The following is a 24,172-nucleotide window of genomic DNA, read 5'->3' as shown; positions in this document are numbered from 1 at the left end:
CACGGAGCCTTCCGACTAGGATTAGCAGAGCCAATGACTTTTGAGCAAAACGAAGGCGATGTGCTGAGAAGCTCGTCAGACAGCCAAAAGCAGACGAATAACTGAGCACTGCGAGGCTGAATTTCGAGGCTTCCCCATTCCTTGGAGAGCCGTGGTGATTTTTTTGTAAGTCAGGCTCTTCAATTCCGAGACCCCATAGATGTCACTAAAAATATACAGGTACGCATCTTGCCTAAGGGCTATTCCTTATCGTCAGAGTCTTGCCCCCGGCGACTGTAACTTTCCGTGAGTGCTCTCCAGCATGCAGGAAATCCGGATAGTCCCCCGCCCATTCGATGAATCGTACAAGTGTACCCTCAAGTGTCTCTTCGCAGATATACAGCTTGCTCTCCTTTTCCTTGAAATTTCTGTCGAATGCCGCAAGGAATACTTTGGATTTTCTATCCAAAAGGCGTTGATGTATCTTGAAATGACGATTAGATCGAGCTGTAACCAGGGCAACGATTTCAGAATTCAGAAAACCGTCCGAGTTAGATATACAAGTATTGTATTGTGACAGCCAGACATACTCAATATACCCGAAGGATTTCTCTTTGGGTTCCATTTTTATACTGGCCAGGATCTGTTGTGCCACAGACGATAGCGTTGAAATGTGTGAGGTTGGAGAGCAAAATGTTGGTCCCTCGATGGGTATAACCGGTTTCCTTTCCTGGCTTTCCCAGTGACTGCAATACTGTTACAGATTGGGTATTAAACTGGAAGATGAATGAGGGACTGATTTGATTCTGCAAATCTTATCAACTCTAACTTGCCAGGTACGTAACCATGACCACGACATTCCCATCTTGTATACTGATCATGACCCTCATATTCTACTTTTCTCGGGCCCTGAAATTCCATGTCCAGCAGAAAACAGAACATTGGAAAAGGCTCTTTCCACGTCATGTTCAGACAGCCACGCTATCTTTGGCTTGTTCTTCACCCTCTCCCTCAACGCCTCATCCGAGCTGTCATCCGAAGACTGGCCAATACTCTTGAGAACAATGTTCAGCAGTTTCTCGGTGTGTGGTTTTCTCGTCTGCTGGTATAGTTCCAGAACATCCTTAATCTTACTCGGCTCAAAATGCCCCAAGCGAAAGACGTGGTTGAATGCCAGGAGTAGTGTATATGCATCATCGAGAGCAAGGGACCCCCCAGCAGCAAATGCGCCACCATGAGGATGCGCTGCGTCTCCTACAAGAGTCACTCTAGATCCAAACACCCATGTTTCTAAGGGATCACCAGCGTAGTTGGGATAGATTCGGGTGTATGGCGTTGCTTCTATCAACGACTTGACGACAGGATTCCAGTCCTTCAATGGTCAGCGTCAGTCGTATAGTTGTGGTGGCATACACACTTTATATCGCTCTTTGACTGGTTCAATATCCCCCTTGCTATCCCAGATCAGTTCTTTTGCTTGTTCTTCCGACACATCTGGCAGCTCAAAGTTTGCGACGGTCGTATATTGACCCTTTCCTATATAATATTAGAAATGTTATGATCACAGGTACTGTAGATCCTACCTAGTCGAGAGGCAAAAAAGTTCTCTTTTAATCCCCACTACATTATGGTTAGTTATACTCTGATGCCGCGATGGATGACTTACCCAGTGAACTGAATCCAAGGGTAGATCAGGTATGTGCTGCACCAACGAGGCATCAAATGTCGATCGCAAAAAGACCTTTCCTGTCCAGTTGAGCTTATGCTCTGGAGCAAAAGATTGTCTGACATTCTGTTTCTGTTAGTTATGACTGATATGGTTCAGAATGATAAAACATACCGACTTGAGCCCATCCGCACCGATCAGAATATCGCCTTCAGCGGATGTGTTATCGGCAAAGTGCAGAGTTACTTTCTCTCTATGAACACTGGCAGTAACAATTTTCTTGTTCAGATGGATTCTTTCCCCTGGGACATGCTGTAAAAGTGCTGCGTGGAGATGTCCCCGGTGGAATCGTGCTGTTTGATGACGACGCAGAGGAACATTTTCAAATTGTTCTTCGAGGATAATCTCATTTGTTTTCCAGTGACTGGATAGATGTATTTAGCAAAAAGATATAAGAATCGACTTGATAATACTGACCGATAAATCATGGGAATTTCACTCGGGCCTCGAAAAGCGACGTCATCATCGAGGGCGTTGAGAACACCCAGTTTTTCTAGAGATCGCAGGCCCTGATAATGTCAATTATTTTTTATCCAGAATATAAATCAAGTAACTTACATTTGGGCTTATCGCAATACTTGCACCAATTTCCTTGAGCTCATCTGCCTGTTCGTAGAGTTCCACGTCGAGATAGGGAAGACGCTGGAGGGCGATGGCAACAGCCAGACCAGCAATGCCGGCGCCGGCAATTATCACTTTGAGTTTATCCGCCGACATTTTGTAGTTTAATTTGACAGGTATGAGCGTCGTTGTCAATTATATAAACTCGCTCGGAGACAGTCCGGGTTGGGAATAAATACGGTGGATGAGGTGCTTTGCGGGCATCTGCATACATGTTAGTGGCTGGAGATATGCAGATGCATCCAATGTGTGCCTCTCATGGCGTGATATGGCGCCAACATAGTCTGGATGATAACCACAACGCTTGTACAAATTGTACATTCTTTATGGACAGCATCTCCTGGAAATGAATATATTGAGGGGTTATTACATACAATGAAAAGGCTCTCTTGGCATCGTTTTTGGGGATATATATCCTCGTAGCGGCAGTCGATCAACATTGTTAAAAAAATAATATAAAATAGTTGCTACAATGACATCCGCCCCCAAAAATGCCCTCTCAGGGAGTGTCGATGAAGTATCTAATACCCCCAAACTGCCAGACAAGTATGCCGACGAGAGCTACAAACTGTTCTCCAAAGTCGAAGTCAGCGATCCAACGCCAGAGGAAGCCAGGATAATCCGCAACAAATGTCTCTGGAGAATTTTGCCTTTTCTCTGCATTGGATACCATGTCATGTATGTCGATAAACAAACAGTATGTATCTCTCCACTCACAGTGACTTATACTAATGAATGCAGCTTGGAAGCTCTGCCATTCTCGGCATCATGGACGATGCCCATCTGAACTCGACTCAGTATAACTGGCTCTCATCCATCTTCTACTTTGGGTATCTACTCGCTGAATGGCCTCAGAACTGGGCGTTGCAGAGATTTCCAGTTGCCAAATGGCTGGCTGGTAATCTCGTTGTATGGTGAGTTGATCATCTACTATAAAATATGTCTAACATCAGTAGGGGCGGAATTACTCTTCTTCATATTCCATGCACAAACTTTGCTGGTCTCTTTGTCGTTCGGTTCTTTCTTGGTGTAGCCGAAGCATCCATTGTTCCGGCATTCCTTCTGACTCTGTCCATGTTCTTTACGTATGAAGAGCAGTCTGTGTTGATGCCGATGATGTGGTCGATTGGGAATGCTAGTCCGATTACATCTGGACTACTATCGTATGGAGTACTCTGGATCAAGACAGGCACATTTTCTCCATGGAAGTGGTTCATGGGTGAGTCCAATCTATCCAGTATACGGCATGACTAACCTGGTAGTCCTGACTGGTGGCATCACTGTCCTTCTTGGTGTTGCTGTTTTTCTCTTCTTCCCAGACTCGCCAGTCAATGCTTCATTCCTCACTCCTCGTGAACGGGCACAAGCTATTCTCCGTATCAAAGACAATCATTCGGGAATTGAGCAGAAACACTTTAAAAAATACCAGTAAGTATTTTGTCATCTATATATGGCTGAGCTAATATTGCAGATTCATCGAAGCGTTGAAAGACCGTAAATCGTGGCTGTTCTTTCTCCATTCATGGTCGCAAGAAATGGCAAATGGCATCACCAATCAGTACTCGCTCATCATCAACTCGTTTGGATTTACCGTTCTTCAGACTACACTTTTAGGATGTGTGTCTGGTATCGTCGCCTTTGCTTCATTGAGTACATCTGCGTTGTTGCTGGCTAAGACAAAGGTATGTATGCACCAAGACTCCAGGACAACGTTGACTTTATAGAACTGTCGAGCCTGGATATCCTTGGTCGCATATATTCCCGGTGCTCTATCCAGCATTTTACTTCTAAGTGAGTTATATTCAGGGAGGATATCAGACAGTTATTAATTATTGCAGGCCTCCCCTGGTCAAATAAATGGGGCTTGATCACTGGCATCTGGATCCGTTCAACAACAGGCATTCCATATGCAGTCGTGATGATCTGGGCTGCCAATGCATCTGCCGGCCATACCAAGAAGACGACTGTCATTGCCATGTACCACATTGGATATGGATTGGGCAATATATTATCGCCTCAGTTATTCCAGCCACGATGGAAGGTGAGTACCATCACTACAACAGATGGCCCATACTAACACGACTAGCCACGATACTATCCTACCTGGTCTATCATTCTAGTCGTAAGTAATATCCTCAAGTTAAATCTAGTGCTAACAATATAGGTCGCCTGCATCATTCCGTCCCTCACTATTCTCTATCTCCGCTGGTTTCTATCCAGCGAAAATAAACGACGCGACCGACTCCAAGCGCAGAATCAGGTATCAGAAAGTGGCATCGTCGAGCACACCAGTGCAGACGGATCGAGAACTGCAGAAGTTGTTGATAATAATCAGTTGGATTTGACGGATAAGGAGAATTTGGCATTGTAAGTTCAATCATTCTTTTGTTGTATATTTCTGCTAACAATATAGTCGCTATGTGCTCTAAACCTCAGCCGTCGGAGTGTTAGGCCAATCCACACATCCGATTGGCTGTGCCGATCTGGGTAAAAGGTCTAAATATTTCATTACTTGACAATTTATTTAGGTAAATTTTATAATTTTAATTGCTAGGCTTTACTCAGAAGTAGAAGACGTATTCTTCTCTCGTTTTCTCTTCCCAACATGTCCTTGGCGTAGAATCGGTGTGCCTCATTATGCAGTGTAGGCAGTGAGGAGGTGTTGCTGTATGTCCTCGTGATATAGCATGTGAACCTTACTGTTTTTAGCTGGACCAACATTGCTTTCGCCCTGGACACGCACCAAATATTACCCTGAATTTATTCCATTAACATGTCAAATTCAAACTACGATAACATATTCACTTATGGCGACTTTGATCTTCAGGTCCTGTGCCGTCAAGCGAGCAAACCACGCCAGGGTTTTTCGTGTGCTTGCGGTCCCAAACAACATCCTGCCTCGAGGAGTTTCAACTGGGCTATCTTTATCTCATTTGAGGACAGTGTACAATGGGTCTTCAGATCCCCACGCCCGAGATCGTTTGTGCCAATAGAAACGGGGGAAAGCTACTGGTAAGCGAAGCTGCCACAGCATTCTAGCTTAAATAAACTTCTATTCTATAATCTATTAGCGTTTAAGTACTGGATCACCCCTCAGAGCGACCACACACATAACTTAGAGCGCTGATTCGGGCCAGAGCCCAGCGCAACGCCCCCTCATTGCTTCATCAAGTCCGTTTCCCAATATTTCACTGCATGCCAGTTTGACAAGCGATGCTCGAAGGAACCCTGCAATCAATGCAATATACACCATACAAAAGCAGCGCTGGGGGCTTGCCACTTGTGTTTGAGATGACTAACAGTGGAAACATGGAAGTCCTGTAGATGCTTCTGGTCCATGACATAAAATGGTCTCACTAAAGTTGGAAGAAACCTAGCTATATTGTTAGTGATAATTCCACAAGTTATGTCCAATTGCATGTAGTCATGAAAAGGATAGTTGGATTAGATTTTGCCGGCAGCAGGATCCCGAGTGTGATCATTGCCCTTAGTATCACGAACAAAATATATTTGACATTGCCTAAATCTGGGTTAATACGCTTTTCAAAACAAAGAAGAGGTATCTGGCTAATCAACACATATTACAGATGATGTCCGGAGACATCTGGACAATAACAACCCTCATTACGAGGCGAGTAGAACTCAGTTCTTCAACTGTCTTATCCAAATTACCCACGTAAAATCTCTATCCTTGTAACAAAAATCCACTCTCGATGATATATGCGCTCTTTCAAGGTAGTCAGAACTGCCGAAAATAGTGACTAAGGTGGAAAATCAGGGCCCAGACTACATGACAGGCGGCCATTGCCGTCCGACTCATTATGAAACAGCTAGCGATTCATTCCAATCTGTCCAAACATATCAACATGAGACATTTGCCCACTTCATAATACCATGTCAACTGGGAAGTTCCGCTTGGCGCATAGCCTTTTGGAGCTATAACGATCGACTAAAAAGCTGGCCACTGGATATATCATCAGGGAATTAACCCTTTCCGCATATATGGGATTCATCTCGCTCGCACAGTATCAATACTCGTCTTCCTCAACTTAAACACAGTTAACTGGTCTCTCGTTAAATTTATTCCCCAACCACAGTTTCAATCGATATGAAGAGTTTCGCCGTTTTTGCTACAGTTGCAGCTGTGCTGTCCCGCCCTGCAACCACGCACTACATCTTCAGCAAGCTCGTCGTGGATGGCCAAGAATCCGAGGACTGGCAGTACATTCGCGAGACTACTCGAAACAAATGCTACATGCCCACCAAGTGGAGCAACACATTTGACAATCTGACACCCAGTGGTAGTGACTTCCACTGTAACTTAGGCTCGTTCAGCAATGCGGCCAAGACTGAAGTCGCGGAGGTCGCTGCTGGTGATACGATTGCCATGAAGCTTTTTTATGATGGCAGTATTGCGCATCCTGGGCCTGGCCAAGTTTGTATGATTGCCTTCACCCCTCCACACACAGCTTTTATCTTTGCTAACTAGGCTTTCCTTACCTCAGATATGTCCAAAGCCCCATCCGGCAACGTCAAGGAGTACCAAGGCGATGGCGAATGGTTCAAGATCTGGGAAAAGACCCTCTGCAGCAAAAGTGGCGATCTAACCACCGACGCCTGGTGCACGTGGGGCATGTCGCAGTTCGAGTTCCAGATCCCAGACGCTACCCCGGCTGGTGAATACCTCGTTCGTGCAGAGCACGTTGGTCTTCACGGTGCGCAAAGCAACGAGGCCGAGTTCTTCTACAGGTAAATCCCAATAAAACGCCCCGAGACAGACAGATCTAACTCAGATATAGCTGCGCCCAAGTCAAAGTCACCGGGCCCGGCAACGGCTCTCCGAGTAAGACCTACCACATCCCGGGTATCTACAATGATAATATGAAACTCTTCAATGGCCTGAACCTTTGGGTGGACTCTGCCGATGAAGTTGAGGCGGATATTAACAAGACCCCGATCGGCGACAGCGTCTGGGGTAGTACTAGCTCTTAGACGTCGAACATAGTGTCTACATTGCTGGGCTTTATAGGCTACGCTAGCTATGCAGCGGGTACACGGCTTCGTCAAAATATGTCAAGTTTACCCGCACATGACAGAGGCCCGCGAAGCTCGAGGGCGATGATGAGCCAGGGCTCGAACAGCACCTCTGTCAGTATAGTATACGAGAATTACGGGTGTGGCAAACATTTCCGCTGAGGATTTGATCTTTCCTGCGGGGTCGACACCTCTTAGTCGAACCACGCCGCCGTTTGATAGTATTGTTCTATATATGAGGTGATGAGCTGTTTGATTTGGATACTTTATCATAATATCATCTTTTTTTGGTAGCACGTATTGATGAATGGATTGGTTAATTGATAGAGGTGGTGACTAATGACGTTATTATTGAGCAGTCTCGTTACGTATTCCGAAATGAGTGCGCTAGCCACTGGAAGCACGTCTCCTCCTGACTCCGGAATGAAAACCACGAAGGCGAAAACAAAGGAGGCTGCAGAGATGGACCGCCACAATTTCCTCCGAGACCTTCCGCCGAGAACTCCTCAAGTTGTTGCAACGAATGTGAGAACCATCAAATCCGCTGTTACCAAGCATCTGAAAGATGATGCCAAGTTACAATATCTTGTTGTGCACTACGTGCCAACCCAGGTGGTACAGACTCTTGTTGAAAACCCTCGGTCACGCGGCAGCACAGCCTCGAGAATCTTCTACGATGAGAATCTTAGAGTCCTCGTCATCAAGTTTTTAATCAAAATATACGAAGTGGCAAGTAGGGAGCTGAGGTACCGTATCAACGGTTGGGGTAGCTCTGCGAGGCCTCAGGAATAATTTGAAGGATGCAGGTGCAGGAGACAGGCTCTTATCACCAATACGGTTCTGCCCATCGCTGAGTTGACCGACAGAGCCAGAAGCGCCCCCAGAAGCAGTAAGATGGAAGCAGCAGCTAGCGGTACGGCTGATCAGAGCTTGAGTACCAGCAGCAAAAGCTACCAAGGTAACCAAGGTTTTCATGTTTACAATTTCAAGCGGGGAAGACGTAAAAGTAATTCAAAGATGTTAGTTCTTGAGAGAACTGTGAATAGGAAGTGACCAGTGTTTGGGTGTAATGACAAGAAGCAGGAACCTTCGGAGCATACATAGCATACTTATAGTTGAGGGGAGCTCAACAGTGCTTGTTTCAGAGGACAGGAGATTGTCGTATTCTAGACCAGACAAAAAGATTGTAGTAGACGTCATCGTTAATTGTTATCTTGGCTATTCTAGTCTTGTAGGATGTAAAAAATTATATACTTTGAACAATATCGTGAAATGCATTGTGCTGGCTTCGCATATACTGGTTTTGGTAGTGGGGTTTGCGTGGCGATGGCCTCTACCACGGTTCGTTCGCGGAGCTCATTGTATTCCGTATGAACTACGTCATTATACAAATAACAACATGCGAATGTTGAAGGTTTTCTTTCCGGGTGACGAACCAGCCCAGAACGTGAAATAACCTGTAGTCGGACGGATTACTGGATACATGGCTATGCAGAAAATGTTCAGCGACCTGCGCCTTCTTTTGGCCACGTATGTGCTCGGAAAGAATCGTGGAGAGAATGAAAAATAGGCCACAGTCTGGCAATCAGAGAAAGGGGACTGAATCCGAACAGTATGAAGCTGGAATTTTGCGCGACGCGATTACAACAGGGATCCAAAAGTCTAGTCATGAAATATGGCCAACAATGGACATTCTATTTTTATGCATTTGGTAGGAACCCTTGTTAAAGTTTAGTGCATTACCACAGCATAGCTAGATCCGATCCTCGGTACTCATTAGGAAGGGTTCCTGGTACTCTACTACAAATATGAAGATCACTGTTCGCATCAGATGGTCCATGTCCTGCCGAGGAGGTCGTCCGATGTCTTACGTATAGCACCCTCATTCAAAATGGGATCCATTGGCGGGAAAAGTTTGTATCGCATACTTTTCTAACCCGTCAACTCTCTTAATATGTTACATCTAGTCACCATTGCCTCAATTTTCAATCTACTCTTGTTCCCAGAGGCCCAAAGTTTCGGTGTCCACTGGAGGAAACCAGATTTGCGTGCAAATAATGTCCTTGTGGAAGTGAAAAGAAAAACAAGGAAAGTAGAGTGAAGACCTTCTCGGGGCTGGTTGATCGACTATGCTTTTATCATACGAGCTAGACATTTTTTCTTCTAGGCTTCTATTTGATCATTCGACTCTACTATTAATGACTATACATACAGCAAGGTTTCCCGAGGTTGATCGCGTGCTGTTTGGTTTGTTAACAGCGGCAAATCATATGGGCGTATGATCTCATAAACAACCCTATCATCCAGAAAATAGGCGTTTACCACCGCTTAGACAAGGTTATGGCCCCATATCAACTAAATTTTAATAAGGGCACTATAACGTATTCCTCCGTGCTAAATGTGCGGTTTTGAAAGATGTGCCAGGGCTCTCCAGGTGACGGTGACGATTAAATGCTGGTCGTAGATATTCATTTCAGTGGTGCTCGACAAGGAGAGCCTACGTATGAGAAAAAAGAATGTTGGGTAAGGTGATGAATATATCTTAGTTCTCGCTTATTCTATCTTCTCTTGACTAAGGTGTATGCTATCGAGTTGTGTTCGTCATTCCGCAAAAGAACTCGTCAGAATAGGGGGTAGTGGGAAGACTGTACAGAGTGTCACTGTATGGAACTGAATAATACGTGTATGAGAAGGTAACGATCTAGTCTGCAAACGGAAAGTCATGAAGGTCTGATTTCTATATTCTATGTATACTGGGTGGTTTATATTGTCAACCTGAAGCCCTAAATCTGAACTAAATACAGGAAACCAAGTGATGAACCATAGAACTTTTGAATGGGATTGCGAGATCCCGAATAAATGAAGAAATCTCTGCTTGTTCGCATAGAATACGGCGTGCTTCTGTGCCCAACGAGATGGCTGAACTTAATTACTTCGGAATGCTTCATGTATGCTCGGATAATCGATATCCAATCGATTTCGCATTCGGAATAGCAGTCATTAATGTCAACACACTGTTAGCGCACAGTACCATTTGCTCTTCATTTTGTTGGTCGCACTCATCGGAGATAAACAGATAAATATTATTCGAGTTGGACATTCTGTTTAAGAGATCGCTGGTAACATTGATGCTGTTCTATAGATAGATTCCCGATGGTCGGAGATTGAAACCAATGTCCACAAATAATCCGTACCGAAAATTCATATCTTATTGGATTGATATATGCGCGTGATAATGTGATGAGACGGGATAACAAAGAGGAGTGACTGTGCCGCATGAACCCCCTGTCCATTGTGTCCGCGGTTCGGCCCGTGGATTGGATGTCGATAAACCATAGCGGACAATCAGCACGAACTAGACCGGGATATCAGAGATTGTAAACAACGGTCTGGTGGCTAGGCGGTAATGTGCTTCCTTCATTTTGGACAGTGCTTTTAAATGACAGGATGTTCTCTCAGGCAGGCGTGGCTAGTTCTGAGAAGTAACTATACGCGAAATGCCTTCCGAGACTCCCTCAGAAACCCCTACGACCAAGGTGAACGGTCACAATCCGACCGAAGAAACCAATGGACATGGAAATAAACACGAACACGAAAGCGAAACTCAGCATGATGACGATGTTCTGAAAGGGCTCGGTAGTGTCGAAGGAGAAGAACTACTGGCTTTCTTCGACAATGTGAGAAGTACATACTCGATGGATACGTCTGCCTTGGATCTGCCTCAAGTATACAGCCCTTCCCTTACGCTCTCCGCTTGGAATGTATTAATTAGAATAGTTGGTGGCAATCGGTAGCACCAGCTGCGGAAAGTCCTCTCTGCTGCAGGCAATAACAAAGCTCCCCTTCCCCGTCGACAGCGGAATCTGCACTCGCTTCGCCACGGAAACTATGATCCACCGGTGCAAGCCTTCCGAGCGACCATACTACACCATTACCATCGAGCCAAAGTCTTCGACTACTCAGTTCCCTCCGAGAGAATATTACGGCGAGACCTGGAATGATGTGTTCCCCCATCTCCAGGAGGATTTGGCCGCTGCGTTTGCGGAGATGAATGATCCTGAAAATTTTCAGGATGAGGGACCAAACACACAACAAGGGTTTTTAAGGGAGGATGTGATGCGTGTGAATGTGCACAAGCCGGATCAGGCGCATTTTAGCGTTGTCGATATTCCTGGCTTGGTGAGTGGGGGGTCCAGAGAAGATCAGAAGATCTCGGAGAAGTTGGCTAGGGATTATATTCGGAATCCGAGGGCCATTATTCTGTAGGTCCTCTCCTCAAAATGTGATATGAGGGAGACTAAGTGTTTAGTGCTGTCATGCCTGCAGTGGATGACATTCACAATCAGACTGTCCTTCGTCTAATCAAAGAAGAAAACGCCACCGACCGAACCATCGGTGTGGTTACGAAATGCGATATGCTTCAGCCTCGCGATGAGCCAAAGGTACTTCCTTGCTTTTTGAACGGCACCACAACCCCTACTAATGGTGTGGAATAGACCCTGGAGCTCTTGCGTAACCAACGCCCAGATAACAAACTCGAACTAGGCTGGTTTGCGGTCCGCAACCGCACAACACAAGAGCTGGAAGACCGGTCCTCCCACCGTGAGCGCGACGAGAAAGAAATGGCTTTCTTCAATCGTCGACCATGGTCATCCGTCAACCGCAACGCCACCGGCATAACCAACCTCATGACCTGTCTCTCGGATACCCTGTATAAAACCGTCAAGAAATACTTCCCAGACATACAGCGTGAGATCAGAGACAAGCTCAGAGCCGCAAGAGCCGAATTGATAGTGCTTGGGACTCCCCGTGACAACGAACGCTCCCAAAGAAGCTATCTCGATGACATCCAACGGCGCTACGAAGCCTTGGCCCGACAATGGCTTAGCGGAACATATCGCGAGAACTGCCCCGCAAACGATCCGTCCAAACTCCGCGCTCACCTCAACATCCTCGAAGAAACATTCGAAAAAAAGCTCCTCGCAAAAGGAGTGGAGTATGAATTCATCGACAACGATGAAGCCTTCCGGGTTCTCGAAAAATTAATGGAATCCCCCGCGACATGGGAAGAGGACCTGACTAAAATGGGTGGTATCCTCGGCTGGATTCTAGAAACATGGAACAGCAATCGGGGTGATGGGTTGTGGTATAAACCCCCTCCAGACTTGGAGGAGCGACTTTGGAGGAATCAGGTTCGGTCGTGGGATCTCTATTCTCGGGAGTATTTCGATGAATCGGTCCAGCGCATTAAGGAGTGTACCTATGTCCTCTTCCACTGTGCCTGTCCCGAGGCATCAGTCAGAAGGAAGATTCAACAGGCGTTGGATGACCTTGTGGAAGCAGCAATCACTCGGTCCGAGGAAGAGCTTAGGACAATTCTGAACGAATTGGGCCGTCTCAAGACTTGCAGTCGACGGTTTATGGAAACATTGCATACTGCTCAGTGGCAGATGAGCGAGATGCTGGGCACTATCGTCGACAACAAGTTGCGACTTATATTTACTACGCAGATGAATCTGCAAGGATTCTGGACTGTGGCACTGGCGCGCTTTGTTGATAATGTTATCCTTCAGGTTGTTGAGAGGCATCTCCTCGGGCCTAATGGACCCATCTTTGCCTTTAGTGTGGACTGGGTGCGTTACTTGCCCGGGGATCAGCTGGATACGTTGGTTGGCGAGGACATGACGGTATGCAACCGGAGGGAGGAATTGCAAAGAGAGATCCACGATCTGAATCAGATCCTGAGAGATTCTGAACGGATTTTGCATCGCTAGCTGTTTTGGTTTATTATCGTCTGTTCGTTCGTTGATTTTTCTGTGCGATTTCGAGATGATTTTTAAATATCTGGTACAATTAACAGCAACATATAAACTAGGCCATCCTTGATCTTCCTCTAATGAATATATGTTTTGGAATAAGAAATAGTTCAATATCATTGTTGTTTCCTTATCTAGACACAAAGTCAAATCGCTAGCAGGTCCCGGGCACTGTAACCGATACCAATTCCCTCCTGAGAGCTGGCCTATTGAAGCTGTCCATTGCGATACCTCGGGGCTCATAGCGACATTCCAGTTCCAGAATATACGACTACTGGTAACGTATTCTCGTCGGTCGCACTGTTCTGGTCCTAACATATCATAGTGCTTCCTCCTATAACGACGTCGGGATGCCGTTCATTCCTATGAGCGAAGCGCCTGGCTGGCCACTGTCAAAAGTGTGGAAGCCAGCCGGTTCTCCTCAACCTGACCTAAACACCGCCAGCAAGGCTAAAATACTGTTCCAGCTGGGCGGTATTACCTGGAAGCTTTCGCAGTTGCGTTTCGATAAAATCGGGTCACTCTGTAAAGACACTCCATCTTTCGAAATCAAGGACTGTTTTTCACGTGGTCACATGTTACATGAACGATATTCGTTGGAGATGTCACGGAGACCTTTTGTTTCAGAAACAGAGTTCTATGACAGCCTTCTTTGTGCGTTCTCGGGGCAGCACGTCTTACAACAACGATGTTCGCCTCACTATATTCGACTTTATAATGAAGTTCAACGGGACGACCGACCTGTTTCGAAAGTTGCAAAGGATGAAAAAGACTATTTTCGGGACAACGATTTCAGAAAAACAATAGCCAAGCTGACGCTCGTGTCCTAATGGAAAGCACAATATACCGACAATCAACTTAGACTTCGAAAAGATCTGTTTGTCGCTTCACCCCAGTTATGGAAGTGGATTCAACAGTTTGTGCGGGACTGGGGGGACATGTCTTGAGTCTACACCAGAAATTTATGTGTCAATGCGCGCATCCGAATGGCTGTGCTGATCTGGGTGGGAGTTTAAAATGCCCAAATATTTCATCACTTGATATTCTATTTAGAGATTTTGTGTTCTATTTACTAGAGTTGGGCAGAAAGACTATTCTTCTCTCTTCTTCTCCTTTGATCCCGCAACAATTCCGCCCAACATGTCCTTTGCGTAGAATCGGTGTGCTGCAGCCCAGGACAGGAACCCAACAGTGCAGAAGACAACATCCCAGCTCACACTACTGACAGCCGGATGCTCGAAGACAGTTCCAAGGAGACGCTGGCCAACGTCTTCGGCAGCCTGGGTATCTTGAGCAGGCTCAAAGGCACAGGTGTCTCTGGCACGTCTGAGAGGAACTGGCGAAGGACTAGCGAGTGCATAAAACATAGTCCAGACTTGGAAGAGAGAAGCTGCTCCGAATATCCACGAGAAGATACGGATGTATCGTTTCGTCACGCTCTGGCTGATCAAGGGACCCTTCAACTTTCCGTGTGCTTGGATGGTTGTGGGGATAAACAGGAGGAGATGCGGGATGAGGAGAGTGTAGAGGAAATGCTTGCTGTCCGCGACGTATGGAACAATAGCAGAGCTGACCAGCGAGACGAGCAGCGGGAGGAGTTCAAGATAGACGTTCGGGGTTTGCATCGTTGACTGCAGATCGAAATACGGCCTGGAGAGGACGATCGACAGGAAGAAGAGGTTCTGGGCGAACGAGATGGCGACAATCTGGCCGAGCAGCATATACGCCCAGGTGTTGGGGATTTGGTATCGTCGGCCTGTTCGTCAGCATGGCTTATACAGGATGAGTTGGGTCTATCTTACCCATGACGCCGATGAACAGACTCCACGCAGTCGTCCAGAAGAAGATCTGCCCACTCCACCAGTACCGGTGAGGAGTATTCACGACACTTCCCCATGCCTCCTTGAAGAGTTTCGTCTCTCTCAGCCACATCTCGAGGGTATCCAGCGTAGCCTCTTCCAGCTCGAGATTCTTTCCACACGCCCAGTCATGATACGAGTAGGCAAAGAAGTCAAACATGTAATACCACGTCGCAGACAGACTGGCAATGGCCAGTAAGCCAAAAAAGACAACCTTTCCCCATTCAATCGGCCATTTTGACTTTTTCGCGAATTGTGCTCGGCCGACCAGCAACACGCAGATATATGTGGTAATGGCGAGACAGACAGAAAGATAGGTGATAAGAATTAACAGGGATCGATAGTTGAGGGGATTCCCATCGTGCATGCTCCCTTTTAGCTGCATTTTGGATATTGATCTGGGATGCTGATGATGGACATTTCAACGCGATGCGACGTGTTTTGATTATCAGTTTGTGTTTGCCTTGTTTGGCCTGTTTGCACTATGATGTCATTCATCACGAGTCAAATTCAATTCGCGAGAATCATCAATCTGTGCGTTTAAGGAGACATATATTTATTGGGCTATAAAAATTTCTCTGTAATAATCCAGTCTCTAGCTTATATTTCTACTTGGGCATCATTGAAATATAGTGGTTGTACTGTACCACTGATCCATGGTGCCACACATATATGCCCCTCTGGCACCAGAATCGAAAATTCAAAAATTCAATCGATGATGAATCATAGATCGATAAGATCGCAGGTTCCATCGATCCAGCGCTAATTTCAGTATATATTATCCATGGTCCTTTGGTTCCTGAACCCGCCCGTTCCGACGCAGGAACATGATGTCTGCTGATTGCAGGTAGTATTCAGGATGGGATGGAAAGTACCTTGAAGGCATCTAGAATGGGAAATTATAAATCAAAATCGAGAAGTTCAGATTATTCAAGCGAAATGAAGATGGGATGGATTGACAGTGGGATGATGGAGGATGATTGACATCCGACAGCCGATACCGACTGGCTGTCTGGGTAGAGTATGATCGTCATTCTGTTTCCACTGTGATTGTGATGGATTGCACATTGATATGGACAGTTTAATATTATTAACGTGGAGTTATCCATAACAAGAAAAGTGAAGCATTTCATCATCAATCGTCATGCAGCATCCAGCTCTTCCGATCACCGAAAGCGGTTTAATATATCCGAGTCCAAGCAGGTTTCACCCACGTTCATTTAGTTGATCAAGTTGATGATCAAATCCATAATCCAGATGATTTAGATGATGGGTGCATCTTGCTCCGTGTTTCGGCATCAAAGACCTGGGATGATCTGCGAGACGCACCCTGTGGGATGCCCTCGACTCTACTATATAAATCCTCCATCGACCACCTCTCTCTGATCAAACAACTCAACCATCATGATTCCCAAACACATCCTTCTCGGCCTGCTGGGCTCTCCAGCCTTTGCCCTTCCCCAGGCCAGCCATGCTCCATCTCCTTCTGGTCCTCCCGTGGCCAACCATCCCACGTCGCAGCCTCACACGCCGTACTCGGGCACTCCCACGACCACGGGTGCTATCAGTGCGAGCTCTGTCGGAACTGGCATTCCTGATCTTGGCATCGCACCAGGTGCCACGGACTATCCGAGCAATGGACAGTTGCAGAGTGCTGAGCCTGCCCCGTTTACTCCTGCCGGCGGAGTCGGAACCGACGGGACTGAACCAGTCTACAATGCAAAGAGTGATTTTGATTTTGAATCATTGGTATGTTCCATCATTCTGTATAAAGATATTTCTAACTCGATAGGCTCTCGGTGTGTACCAAGAATACATCGAGCTCGACCTCTTCCACGATGGTCTCGCCCGGTTCTCGACCGAAGACTTTGAGAAAGCCGGTCTGAACGCCGAAGACCGCTATCTCATCCAGTTCATGGCGGAGCAGGAAGTCGGCCATGCTACCATGTTGTCCAACATCCTGGGTGCAGCTGCCCCGAAGCAATGCACCTACAACTACCCATACAAGACCGTCGGGGAGTTCCTCGACTTTTGTCAGAAGCTGACTCGCTTCGGTGAGTCTGGTGTGTATGGATTCCTCGGCCATCTCGACTCTAGAGAGGCTGCTACTCTCCTCACGCAGTCTATCACGACTGAAGCCCGTCAGCAAATGATCTTCCGCCAGTTTGAAGGATTGTTCCCCATGCCCGTCTGGTTTGAAGTTGGCATTCCGCAGTCGTGGGCCTGGACTTTGCTTGCTCCGTATATCAGTTCGTGCCCTGCAGACCAGACTCGTCTAGTGTGGCAGAACTTCCCTGCTCTCTCCATCCTCAACCAGCCAAACCCAAGCCGCGTCGATGGAGAATCAGCTGAGAATGAGACCATTGACTCTGGCATGAACACTCTCCAGAGCGCAACTGGCGACGATGCATGCGTCAACAACCATGAGGTCGGCAGCAGCTGCACCCCAGCCATCACCCACAACCGCACCGTTCCTCTGTCCTATCCCGGTCGAAAGATTGAGCTTCAATGGGAGACTCCCGGCAAAGCAGTGGGCCCCAACAACAGCTATGTCACCTCGACATCCGCCGGAAAGCCGCAGTACGTCGCCTGGGTGACGCAGTTGAATGTGACCTACTCGCCATTGGAAGTCACCAACGCCAGCCACGGCACTACGATCCAGCCTGATCTGGCTACGTATGCTGGTGATCCTGCTATCAACGGAACCATGTTCATTGCTGTCACTGATGACAACCCGTACCTGACTGCGTTCAACTTGAGTAACATCAACCCCCATGTTGTTGCTGGCCCTGCTTTGTACCAGGCTGGCTAAACCATCCATCCGATGTCGTGTATCAACTGCCATGTACAAGTACAGTCATGTATATAGCACATGCTCAATCCATCCTGCTATCTATCTATACAGTATCCTCCCTCCTAGTCCCCCGATAAAACTCCCTCTCCTCGTAAACCCTCACATCATCATCTGCATAAATCCTCCCCTTCTTCTCCTCTTTAATCCTCAACCTCCGAATCCGGCAGACATCCCACTCTACATTCCGCGTCAACCACCACGTCCACAGATTCGCCAAACAAGCAGCGCCTACCATGGCGGCGCAGATGGCGAATGGTGTTTTATACCCGTTATATGCGTATTTTGATTGGAAGAGCTGAGGTCCGATGACACCGCCTACTTGGCCGACGCAGGATTGAAAAGCGAGTGTAAAGGCTGCACCGGTGGTGCCTTTTAGAGAGGAGGAGCGCCCTGTCTTATTAGCTGGGGTACTTGTAAAATGGAGATGCGCACATACAGGCCCAGAATGGGATGAAGTAGACAGAGTAAAACATATTCCCTAGCACACAGGCAATGTAGATGCCAATTCGAGAGTTGAGAGTAGTCAGAAGAATGAAGAAGAGTAGCATCGGCGGCATTATGCAGAACATGACATATGCAGGACGAGTCATATACGCCCGTTTCAAGAACCAGCCAGAAAAGATAATTGATAGAACTGCAGCTGCTGATGGAGGAATATTCAGCAGTTGATTCCGTGGCAGGCCAGCAAATCCTAGACTCGTCGTGATGGTCGGCAGTTCCCAGGTGAGGGCATATCCTGCAATATTGACGAGGACCTGCGATATCATGAATGCGTATGTGCGTGGATCTTTCAGCGATGCAATCACCTCGTCTTTGGAGAAGTTGGCATCATCTGTTCTGGGTGCATTTTCGGATAATCGTGCTTCGACGTATTCTTGCTCTCGTGATGTGAGCCATTTGCTGCTTCGTTCTGACTTGGGCCAGTCGGGGAGAACGAGGAAGACGATGCCGGCGAAGACGACAGTGAAGAGGCCTTCCAATAGATAGACCCTATACTATAAGTATCACTTTCATAGACATATACATATGTAGACTCACCATCGCCATGCACTCATCCCACACTTCCCATTCAGATACGATATCGCATATGCAAGTAGAGACCCAACAATACCAGACGCATTTTGGAATCCAAACATCCACATGATGGGCTTTCCCATTTCGTCACTCCGATACCATCCACATAGCTGTGCGGCGATACCTGGAAACATTCCTGCTTCACACAATCCGAGAATGAACCGGAGTGCCCAGAGTGCTTCTTTATTCTTTACTGCAGCATGGCAGGCGAGAACAGTTCCCCAGGTGAGCATAATGCGAGACTGCATGAGACGGGGTGTCATCCTCTTCAGTAGCATATTGCTCGGTACTTCGAAGACGATGTAGCTGATCTGAGGATATTAATATAATCCATTTGAATTATGAGCTGCTTACAAAATAGATGGATTGAACCCAGTTGTATTGATCGGTCGTCATGTTGAGTTCTTTGAGGATATTCCTATCCGAACCAACCTGCAGAACCTTGACTGATGCAGCATTTGTATAGTCGATCTGATCATTAGCATTGTATTTAGAATAGGGAAAGGATATGCACACCGTTTTGATGATATATATCATTCCAATCAACCATAGAAAACGTCTGTCAATCTTTCGTCTGATTCGCTTGTCATCTTCAGGCGTGAATGAACGAAGTAGAGCCTTTCTCTCTTCATCAGCTGTGACTTCTGTACTGCTCGTCGGAGCGTCTCCCTTGACTATGTCTGCCATTGTTGATATTTGACATGAAAACGTGGGACCGGGATTAATTATATCTGCAGATTGATGGTGAATAACATGTGGCTATCACGCCATTTGCATTATCGCTTGATAGAATACGAGATAACCGTGCGGAGAATAAGAGGTTTGCGATCGTTGTATGTGGGCTCATTTGACATCGGGATGGCGTGACTCTGGGCATATCAACATAATTTTACCGCAGTCAAAAGTCGATATATATTTTTGCATTAATATGTAGATATACTGATGGCTCTTTTGACGATGTTTATTTGAATAAAGGTATCTATTAAGCAAGAGGATCAAATCCTGGCCGCTGCTTGAAGAGGTTGATTATGGGCCGGAAGAGCGTCCGTTCTGCCTGACCTTCACTGGCTTGCGCATTCGAGACAATTTCCTCCCACGACACCCATTCCCACTTTTCGCACTTTTCGGGCTCAATAACCTGCAGATATAAGTATCATATCGTACCGATATATCAAGAACTCACCTTGGGTTGTGTGTTGTCATCAACAGGATCGCACCCAACAAAAATGGTCACAAAGTGCTTATTCCTCGCAAGGGTGACATTATTGGTGGCAGTGAGGTAGTGGGCTCCATGGATAGCAACACCAGTCTCTTCCAGTGTCTCGCGCACAGCACAGTCTTCGAATGACTCGCCATATTCAAGATGGCCTCCGGGAAATCCCCATGTTCCTAGGCTGTCAGCATAGTCTAGCAGAAAGGGGTGAAAGAATGAACTAACCAGCGCCGTGGCTGCCCTTTCTCTTGCCAAGCAGGAACTGTCCTTTCTGGTTGTGGACTAGAGCTGCAACACCCACTTTTGGATCCATCTTCACCAAGTATGTGATTGATAGACCATGGCTGCCTCAAGCTGGGGGATCAAAATTGTTGTCTGTGCGGAGATCCCCGCTTTCTATTTTAGGTTTAGCCTGGCATCCACATATAGGCAACTTGATCGAGAAAAAAGAATCGGAGAGATCGAAGAAATTGCTTGCCAATTGAGAGGATATTGGAGTTACTGTATCAATGATTTCGGGAGGTAGTCTACATATACATCAGGAGAATGGTCTTGGAGCAATAAAGTATCTTATTAGCACGTACTTGACAAAATCACCCAGGTCCAACCCAGTGATGTTCTTTTCTACACTATCAATAGTCGGAATCGTGTGCGCCGAAATGGTACAGCTGTGTTTTGGCGTACCATCAGGCCATATGGGATCTTTAAAATCTCGACAAGACTCCATTAATTTCTGCACTGTCATTTTATCATATGGACGCTTCAGCAGTGGAATAAGGTTTTTATAGTTCATGGATCTGCCGTCTCTTCTGTTTCTTCTTCTACTATCTCGGGTTCCTCCGGAGCTTCATCTCAAAGTGGAGTATCCTTCACAAACTGCGCGTCAAGCATCTGCAAGTTCTCCAATGTAGCCTCATGGTCATTGTAAACAATGAAAATAACATCGCCGTTTCGATCCAACTCATGCGTAGTTGGCTTCATCTTGGTGAGCCCCGTCAGCATTGTATGAGAAGTGGTATTTTATGGAAGTTGAAAATATTTTCAAGACATAGTCGGGATTACGCAAATGTGATTGGTACATCTAAGTGTAATATTTCTGATTCTCTAAAAAATATAGCACCACCCCGGAGATTGGGGTTCCACTATCTTTCGGTCATTGTAGAACCTTCCTGTTGAGTCAATCAAAATAGCTTTTTGACTAAGCTGGAGAGTCAAATGTTACCACTCGTTGCAGATCCGATTGTAAACAGGGGATCGGGCATCAACTATAGCATCGCGTACTTGTGGAGAATTGCCAGGCACCAGTACGCAATAAACAGCAGGAAATCCCACCACGCATCCGCCGCCACAAACAAAAGTACCCAACTCGGCTCTAATGCTCCGAGGAAGTAATAGCTATACCCAAAGCAAATAAATACCCATCCCCCCGCCCATAAGAGCTTGCCACCCACGGATGTCCAGGTTATTGTCCTGGGCTGAAAGCGGTCCACGTCATTGAAAATGTACTTAAAAAACACGATCCAACAAGCAAGGCAAAGGATACAACACAGTGCGGCGAAGTAAGGGAGCAAGGGGGCTGATATTGGTGGAAGCTTTGGAGAGAGTCAGTCGAAGGATATCAGACGAGGGTTGAGAGCCTACCAGCTCTAGATTTGGGTAGGCTTCATGCACCCAAACAATAGTCACGGTCGCACACGCGAGGCTAAGGACATAGAAGAATCGGATCACAGATGGAGGTATAGTAATCAAGTCACTAGACCTGATGATGTCATGTAAGTTTCTGGGTTCTGGTCTCTGTGTGGGTGAGACCAAGGTAGGTAATAGTGGCTCTGTGGACATGGCTGATGAAGCTATCACCTGCTAAGGTACAACAAAGCTTTCATGCTGGGCTGATTATGCAGACAGTTTGCCAGCCACTGCAATATCACGTGCAAGGAGCTGCAGGAATAAGGCTCTCAACCCAGAACCCGTGACTATCAATTAACACCGGCAATACCGTAGTATGGTGATTCCCACTTGACTTCACTACAAGATATGGTTCCATCTTCCCTCTTTTCTTTTCTATCTTCTTATCTTCTATATCATTATTTACTTCCCGTGCTATCTTCTGTCACACGCCTAGTGCAAGAGACCGCCGCCTCCTCCAGTGTCTGTTGAAGTCACAGGAGTCAGGATCCCGGCCAATGGTTCTGCACCTCATCTCCTAGTCCTAAAGACTGGAAGTGGCATGTCTAGAGGAAAGAGTGACCATTGGATGGGTCGCTTACCGACCTACCTCTGAAACAACCATCTATCGCTACCTGGCCAAATGAACCAGAAGATATCTCCATTCCAGCAGCCGTCATAGTTAGAAGGAACGAATACGACATGCCTGGCTTGTAATCGAATAACTGAGAAATGGTGATTGTTTGGACGGTTTTATTAGATAGTTGATGATGATGATATATATGCCATGTTCAATAGTTCATAAAATCAGTCATGCTTGTATGCAACACCGAAATACATCTTAGCCTCATCAAGCAAAACACCAACCGGTCCAGCTTCTTCTCTAAACCTCTCAATAAACAACCTCTTCGCCTCATCTTTGATAGAAGGATCTCCGAAGTTGCGAAACATCGGACTGGAGACTACCTGCTCAAAAGCCTCGTCTGCTGTATCGACATGATATTCCCGAACTTGGAATGTCTTGCTGGTAAAGACTGTCTTTACACGAAGACCTGCCCTTTCCAATAGTTCATATAAGGAATTCTCGCCCTGGACCCAGCTCTGATCCCACTGAAGCGACTGCCCGATCTGATCTCCGATGCCACTCAGAATGCGACTGGGAACGTGGACATCCTTGGCAGCGACATCGGTCACAAGTCGACCGCCGGGTGTGAGGAATGTCGCCCAGTGCCTGATGGCTTTGAGGGGATCAGGAAGTAGCACCAGCGCAGCAGCGCAGGTTATCAAATCGAATCCTTCAGACGGCAGATCCAATTTCGTTAGATCCGAAATATCATGCCGGATAAACGATATCTTTCCATTCTGATCCTTGGAACGAGCCACGTCCAACATTCCATCACTGATATCGACTCCAACAACCAGTCCATTCGGACCGACCTTTTCTGCAGCCAGGAATGTGACTAGACCCGTTCCACAGGCTAGATCGAGAACTTTTTCATTCTGTTTTGGCTGTGCAATGCGGATGTATTCTTCTGCGAGGAGGACGTGGAAGGAGGCATCATACTTGGCACTCCTTTCATTGTAAATTGAGCGAACCAATTCTGTTTGGGACATTTTGGAGTTGAGAAAGAAATAGAAGTCAGAAGAGAGAAGAGGGGTAAGTCAACATGTGACGTCATCTCAGATAGCAGCGATTGTATTGATTGGCTTTTATCCGTCTAGCAGCATTAGTGAAAGCTTGCCTATCAATATGAATATCAGTATGTTCTTCTTATATTTCAGTTGGCCATAGATGGTAAATTGGCATAAACAATGATCACAATCACAAGCGACACCGTGTTTACTTGATCATGATTAAATTGGAACCATGCAGTCTGCAGTCAATATCACGGCTTCCTTTCATCTTCTGTGTCATGAATACTGACTTTCCCTGCCACCTCAACAGTTTTAATTACATTTAGGAGATAATGCGTGGCCAAACAAGGATAAGTTCCGTCCAACCATAAAACACAAGGCTGTGTGGATCACCACCTAAGCTAAGCCTTCAGTCTGTCTCACTTATACTCCACTTTATCTAGACTAAAATATGACGGCAGGGACAGCCAAAATCACAACTCACTCTCTATCATCTTCATTTTGCCTTCCTACTCCTATCCAACATCAATTTAAAGCTATTCTATTTTTTCCTCGCAACAGGCGCACTCGCCTCCTTAACCAGATACACCACCATCCCACCCGGCATCATGCTCCTCGACACAATGTCGCAACTCGAACAGTTTACCACCGACGGTGAAATGACTCTCCTCCACCACAGGAATGGGGGTTATTTTG

At 46.4% G+C, this 24,172-nt stretch overlaps 11 protein-coding genes across 11 annotated transcripts; 6 read left to right on the top strand and 5 right to left on the bottom strand.

Moving 5' to 3' along the window:
* Positions 1-768: 768 nt before the first annotated feature.
* On the bottom strand, positions 769-2,422 carry ASPWEDRAFT_186722 (uncharacterized protein; the record flags this gene model as incomplete). Its single annotated transcript, XM_040832146.1, has 7 exons — positions 769-1,351; positions 1,397-1,515; positions 1,563-1,599; positions 1,646-1,771; positions 1,820-2,069; positions 2,123-2,214; positions 2,264-2,422. 7 exons carry the CDS (start codon positions 2,420-2,422, stop codon positions 866-868), a joined length of 1,269 nt encoding a protein of 422 aa, XP_040686235.1. The 3' UTR covers positions 769-865.
* Positions 2,423-2,798: 376 nt separating this feature from the next.
* On the top strand, positions 2,799-4,755 carry ASPWEDRAFT_54123 (uncharacterized protein; the record flags this gene model as incomplete). The annotated part of the gene is made up of 10 exons (XM_040838015.1): positions 2,799-3,023; positions 3,068-3,240; positions 3,283-3,545; positions 3,589-3,754; positions 3,798-4,008; positions 4,051-4,117; positions 4,165-4,367; positions 4,413-4,448; positions 4,491-4,693; positions 4,740-4,755. 10 exons carry the CDS (start codon positions 2,799-2,801, stop codon positions 4,753-4,755), a joined length of 1,563 nt encoding a protein of 520 aa, XP_040686234.1.
* Positions 4,756-6,434: 1,679 nt separating this feature from the next.
* Positions 6,435-7,318, top strand: ASPWEDRAFT_175837 (lytic polysaccharide monooxygenase auxiliary activity family 9 protein; the record flags this gene model as incomplete). The annotated part of the gene is made up of 3 exons (XM_040831422.1): positions 6,435-6,765; positions 6,832-7,075; positions 7,126-7,318. 3 exons carry the CDS (start codon positions 6,435-6,437, stop codon positions 7,316-7,318), a joined length of 768 nt encoding a protein of 255 aa, XP_040686233.1.
* A 334-nt stretch (positions 7,319-7,652) lies between these two features.
* On the top strand, positions 7,653-8,419 carry ASPWEDRAFT_44707 (uncharacterized protein). Its single transcript, XM_040836328.1, has one exon. The coding sequence runs from the start codon at positions 7,739-7,741 to the stop codon at positions 8,150-8,152; it is 414 nt and encodes a 137-aa protein (XP_040686232.1). The 5' UTR covers positions 7,653-7,738; the 3' UTR covers positions 8,153-8,419.
* A 2,341-nt stretch (positions 8,420-10,760) lies between these two features.
* On the top strand, positions 10,761-13,285 carry ASPWEDRAFT_186719 (dynamin family protein). The gene is made up of 4 exons (XM_040832145.1): positions 10,761-11,085; positions 11,138-11,622; positions 11,670-11,802; positions 11,857-13,285. Exons 1-4 carry the CDS (start codon positions 10,858-10,860, stop codon positions 13,132-13,134), a joined length of 2,124 nt encoding a protein of 707 aa, XP_040686231.1. The 5' UTR covers positions 10,761-10,857; the 3' UTR covers positions 13,135-13,285.
* A 30-nt stretch (positions 13,286-13,315) lies between these two features.
* On the top strand, positions 13,316-14,150 carry ASPWEDRAFT_669919 (uncharacterized protein). The gene has a single exon (XM_040838875.1). It carries the CDS (start codon positions 13,527-13,529, stop codon positions 14,004-14,006), a length of 480 nt encoding a protein of 159 aa, XP_040686230.1. The 5' UTR covers positions 13,316-13,526; the 3' UTR covers positions 14,007-14,150.
* A 117-nt stretch (positions 14,151-14,267) lies between these two features.
* Positions 14,268-15,420, bottom strand: ASPWEDRAFT_31443 (uncharacterized protein; the record flags this gene model as incomplete). The annotated part of the gene is made up of 2 exons (XM_040833548.1): positions 14,268-14,932; positions 14,979-15,420. The coding sequence occupies 2 exons, from the start codon at positions 15,418-15,420 to the stop codon at positions 14,268-14,270; spliced, it is 1,107 nt and encodes a 368-aa protein (XP_040686229.1).
* A 619-nt stretch (positions 15,421-16,039) lies between these two features.
* On the top strand, positions 16,040-18,066 carry ASPWEDRAFT_186717 (ferritin-like domain-containing protein). Its single transcript, XM_040832144.1, has 2 exons — positions 16,040-16,784; positions 16,828-18,066. The coding sequence occupies exons 1-2, from the start codon at positions 16,440-16,442 to the stop codon at positions 17,845-17,847; spliced, it is 1,365 nt and encodes a 454-aa protein (XP_040686228.1). The 5' UTR covers positions 16,040-16,439; the 3' UTR covers positions 17,848-18,066.
* Positions 17,933-19,650, bottom strand: ASPWEDRAFT_116819 (uncharacterized protein; the record flags this gene model as incomplete). Its single annotated transcript, XM_040828686.1, has 5 exons — positions 17,933-18,279; positions 18,326-18,879; positions 18,928-19,274; positions 19,318-19,434; positions 19,480-19,650. The coding sequence occupies 5 exons, from the start codon at positions 19,648-19,650 to the stop codon at positions 17,933-17,935; spliced, it is 1,536 nt and encodes a 511-aa protein (XP_040686227.1).
* A 218-nt stretch (positions 19,651-19,868) lies between these two features.
* Positions 19,869-20,502, bottom strand: ASPWEDRAFT_44701 (nucleotide triphosphate diphosphatase NUDT15). The gene is made up of 3 exons (XM_040836327.1): positions 20,402-20,502; positions 20,147-20,352; positions 19,869-20,101 (listed from the first exon to the last, which is right to left on the bottom strand). Exons 1-3 carry the CDS (start codon positions 20,487-20,489, stop codon positions 19,946-19,948), a joined length of 450 nt encoding a protein of 149 aa, XP_040686226.1. The 5' UTR covers positions 20,490-20,502; the 3' UTR covers positions 19,869-19,945.
* Positions 20,503-22,648: 2,146 nt separating this feature from the next.
* Positions 22,649-23,455, bottom strand: ASPWEDRAFT_117672 (class I SAM-dependent methyltransferase; the record flags this gene model as incomplete). The annotated part of the gene is made up of 1 exon (XM_040828758.1): positions 22,649-23,455. One exon carries the CDS (start codon positions 23,453-23,455, stop codon positions 22,649-22,651), a length of 807 nt encoding a protein of 268 aa, XP_040686225.1.
* Between the last annotated feature and the right edge of the window lie 717 nt (positions 23,456-24,172).

The sequence above is a fragment of the Aspergillus wentii genome, assembly GCF_001890725.1.
Source record: "Aspergillus wentii DTO 134E9 unplaced genomic scaffold ASPWEscaffold_7, whole genome shotgun sequence".
Lineage (NCBI taxonomy): Eukaryota > Fungi > Ascomycota > Eurotiomycetes > Eurotiales > Aspergillaceae > Aspergillus > Aspergillus wentii.
Note: the sequence above shows the minus strand (reverse complement) of the source record. Positions and strands in the feature narration are given on the sequence as shown.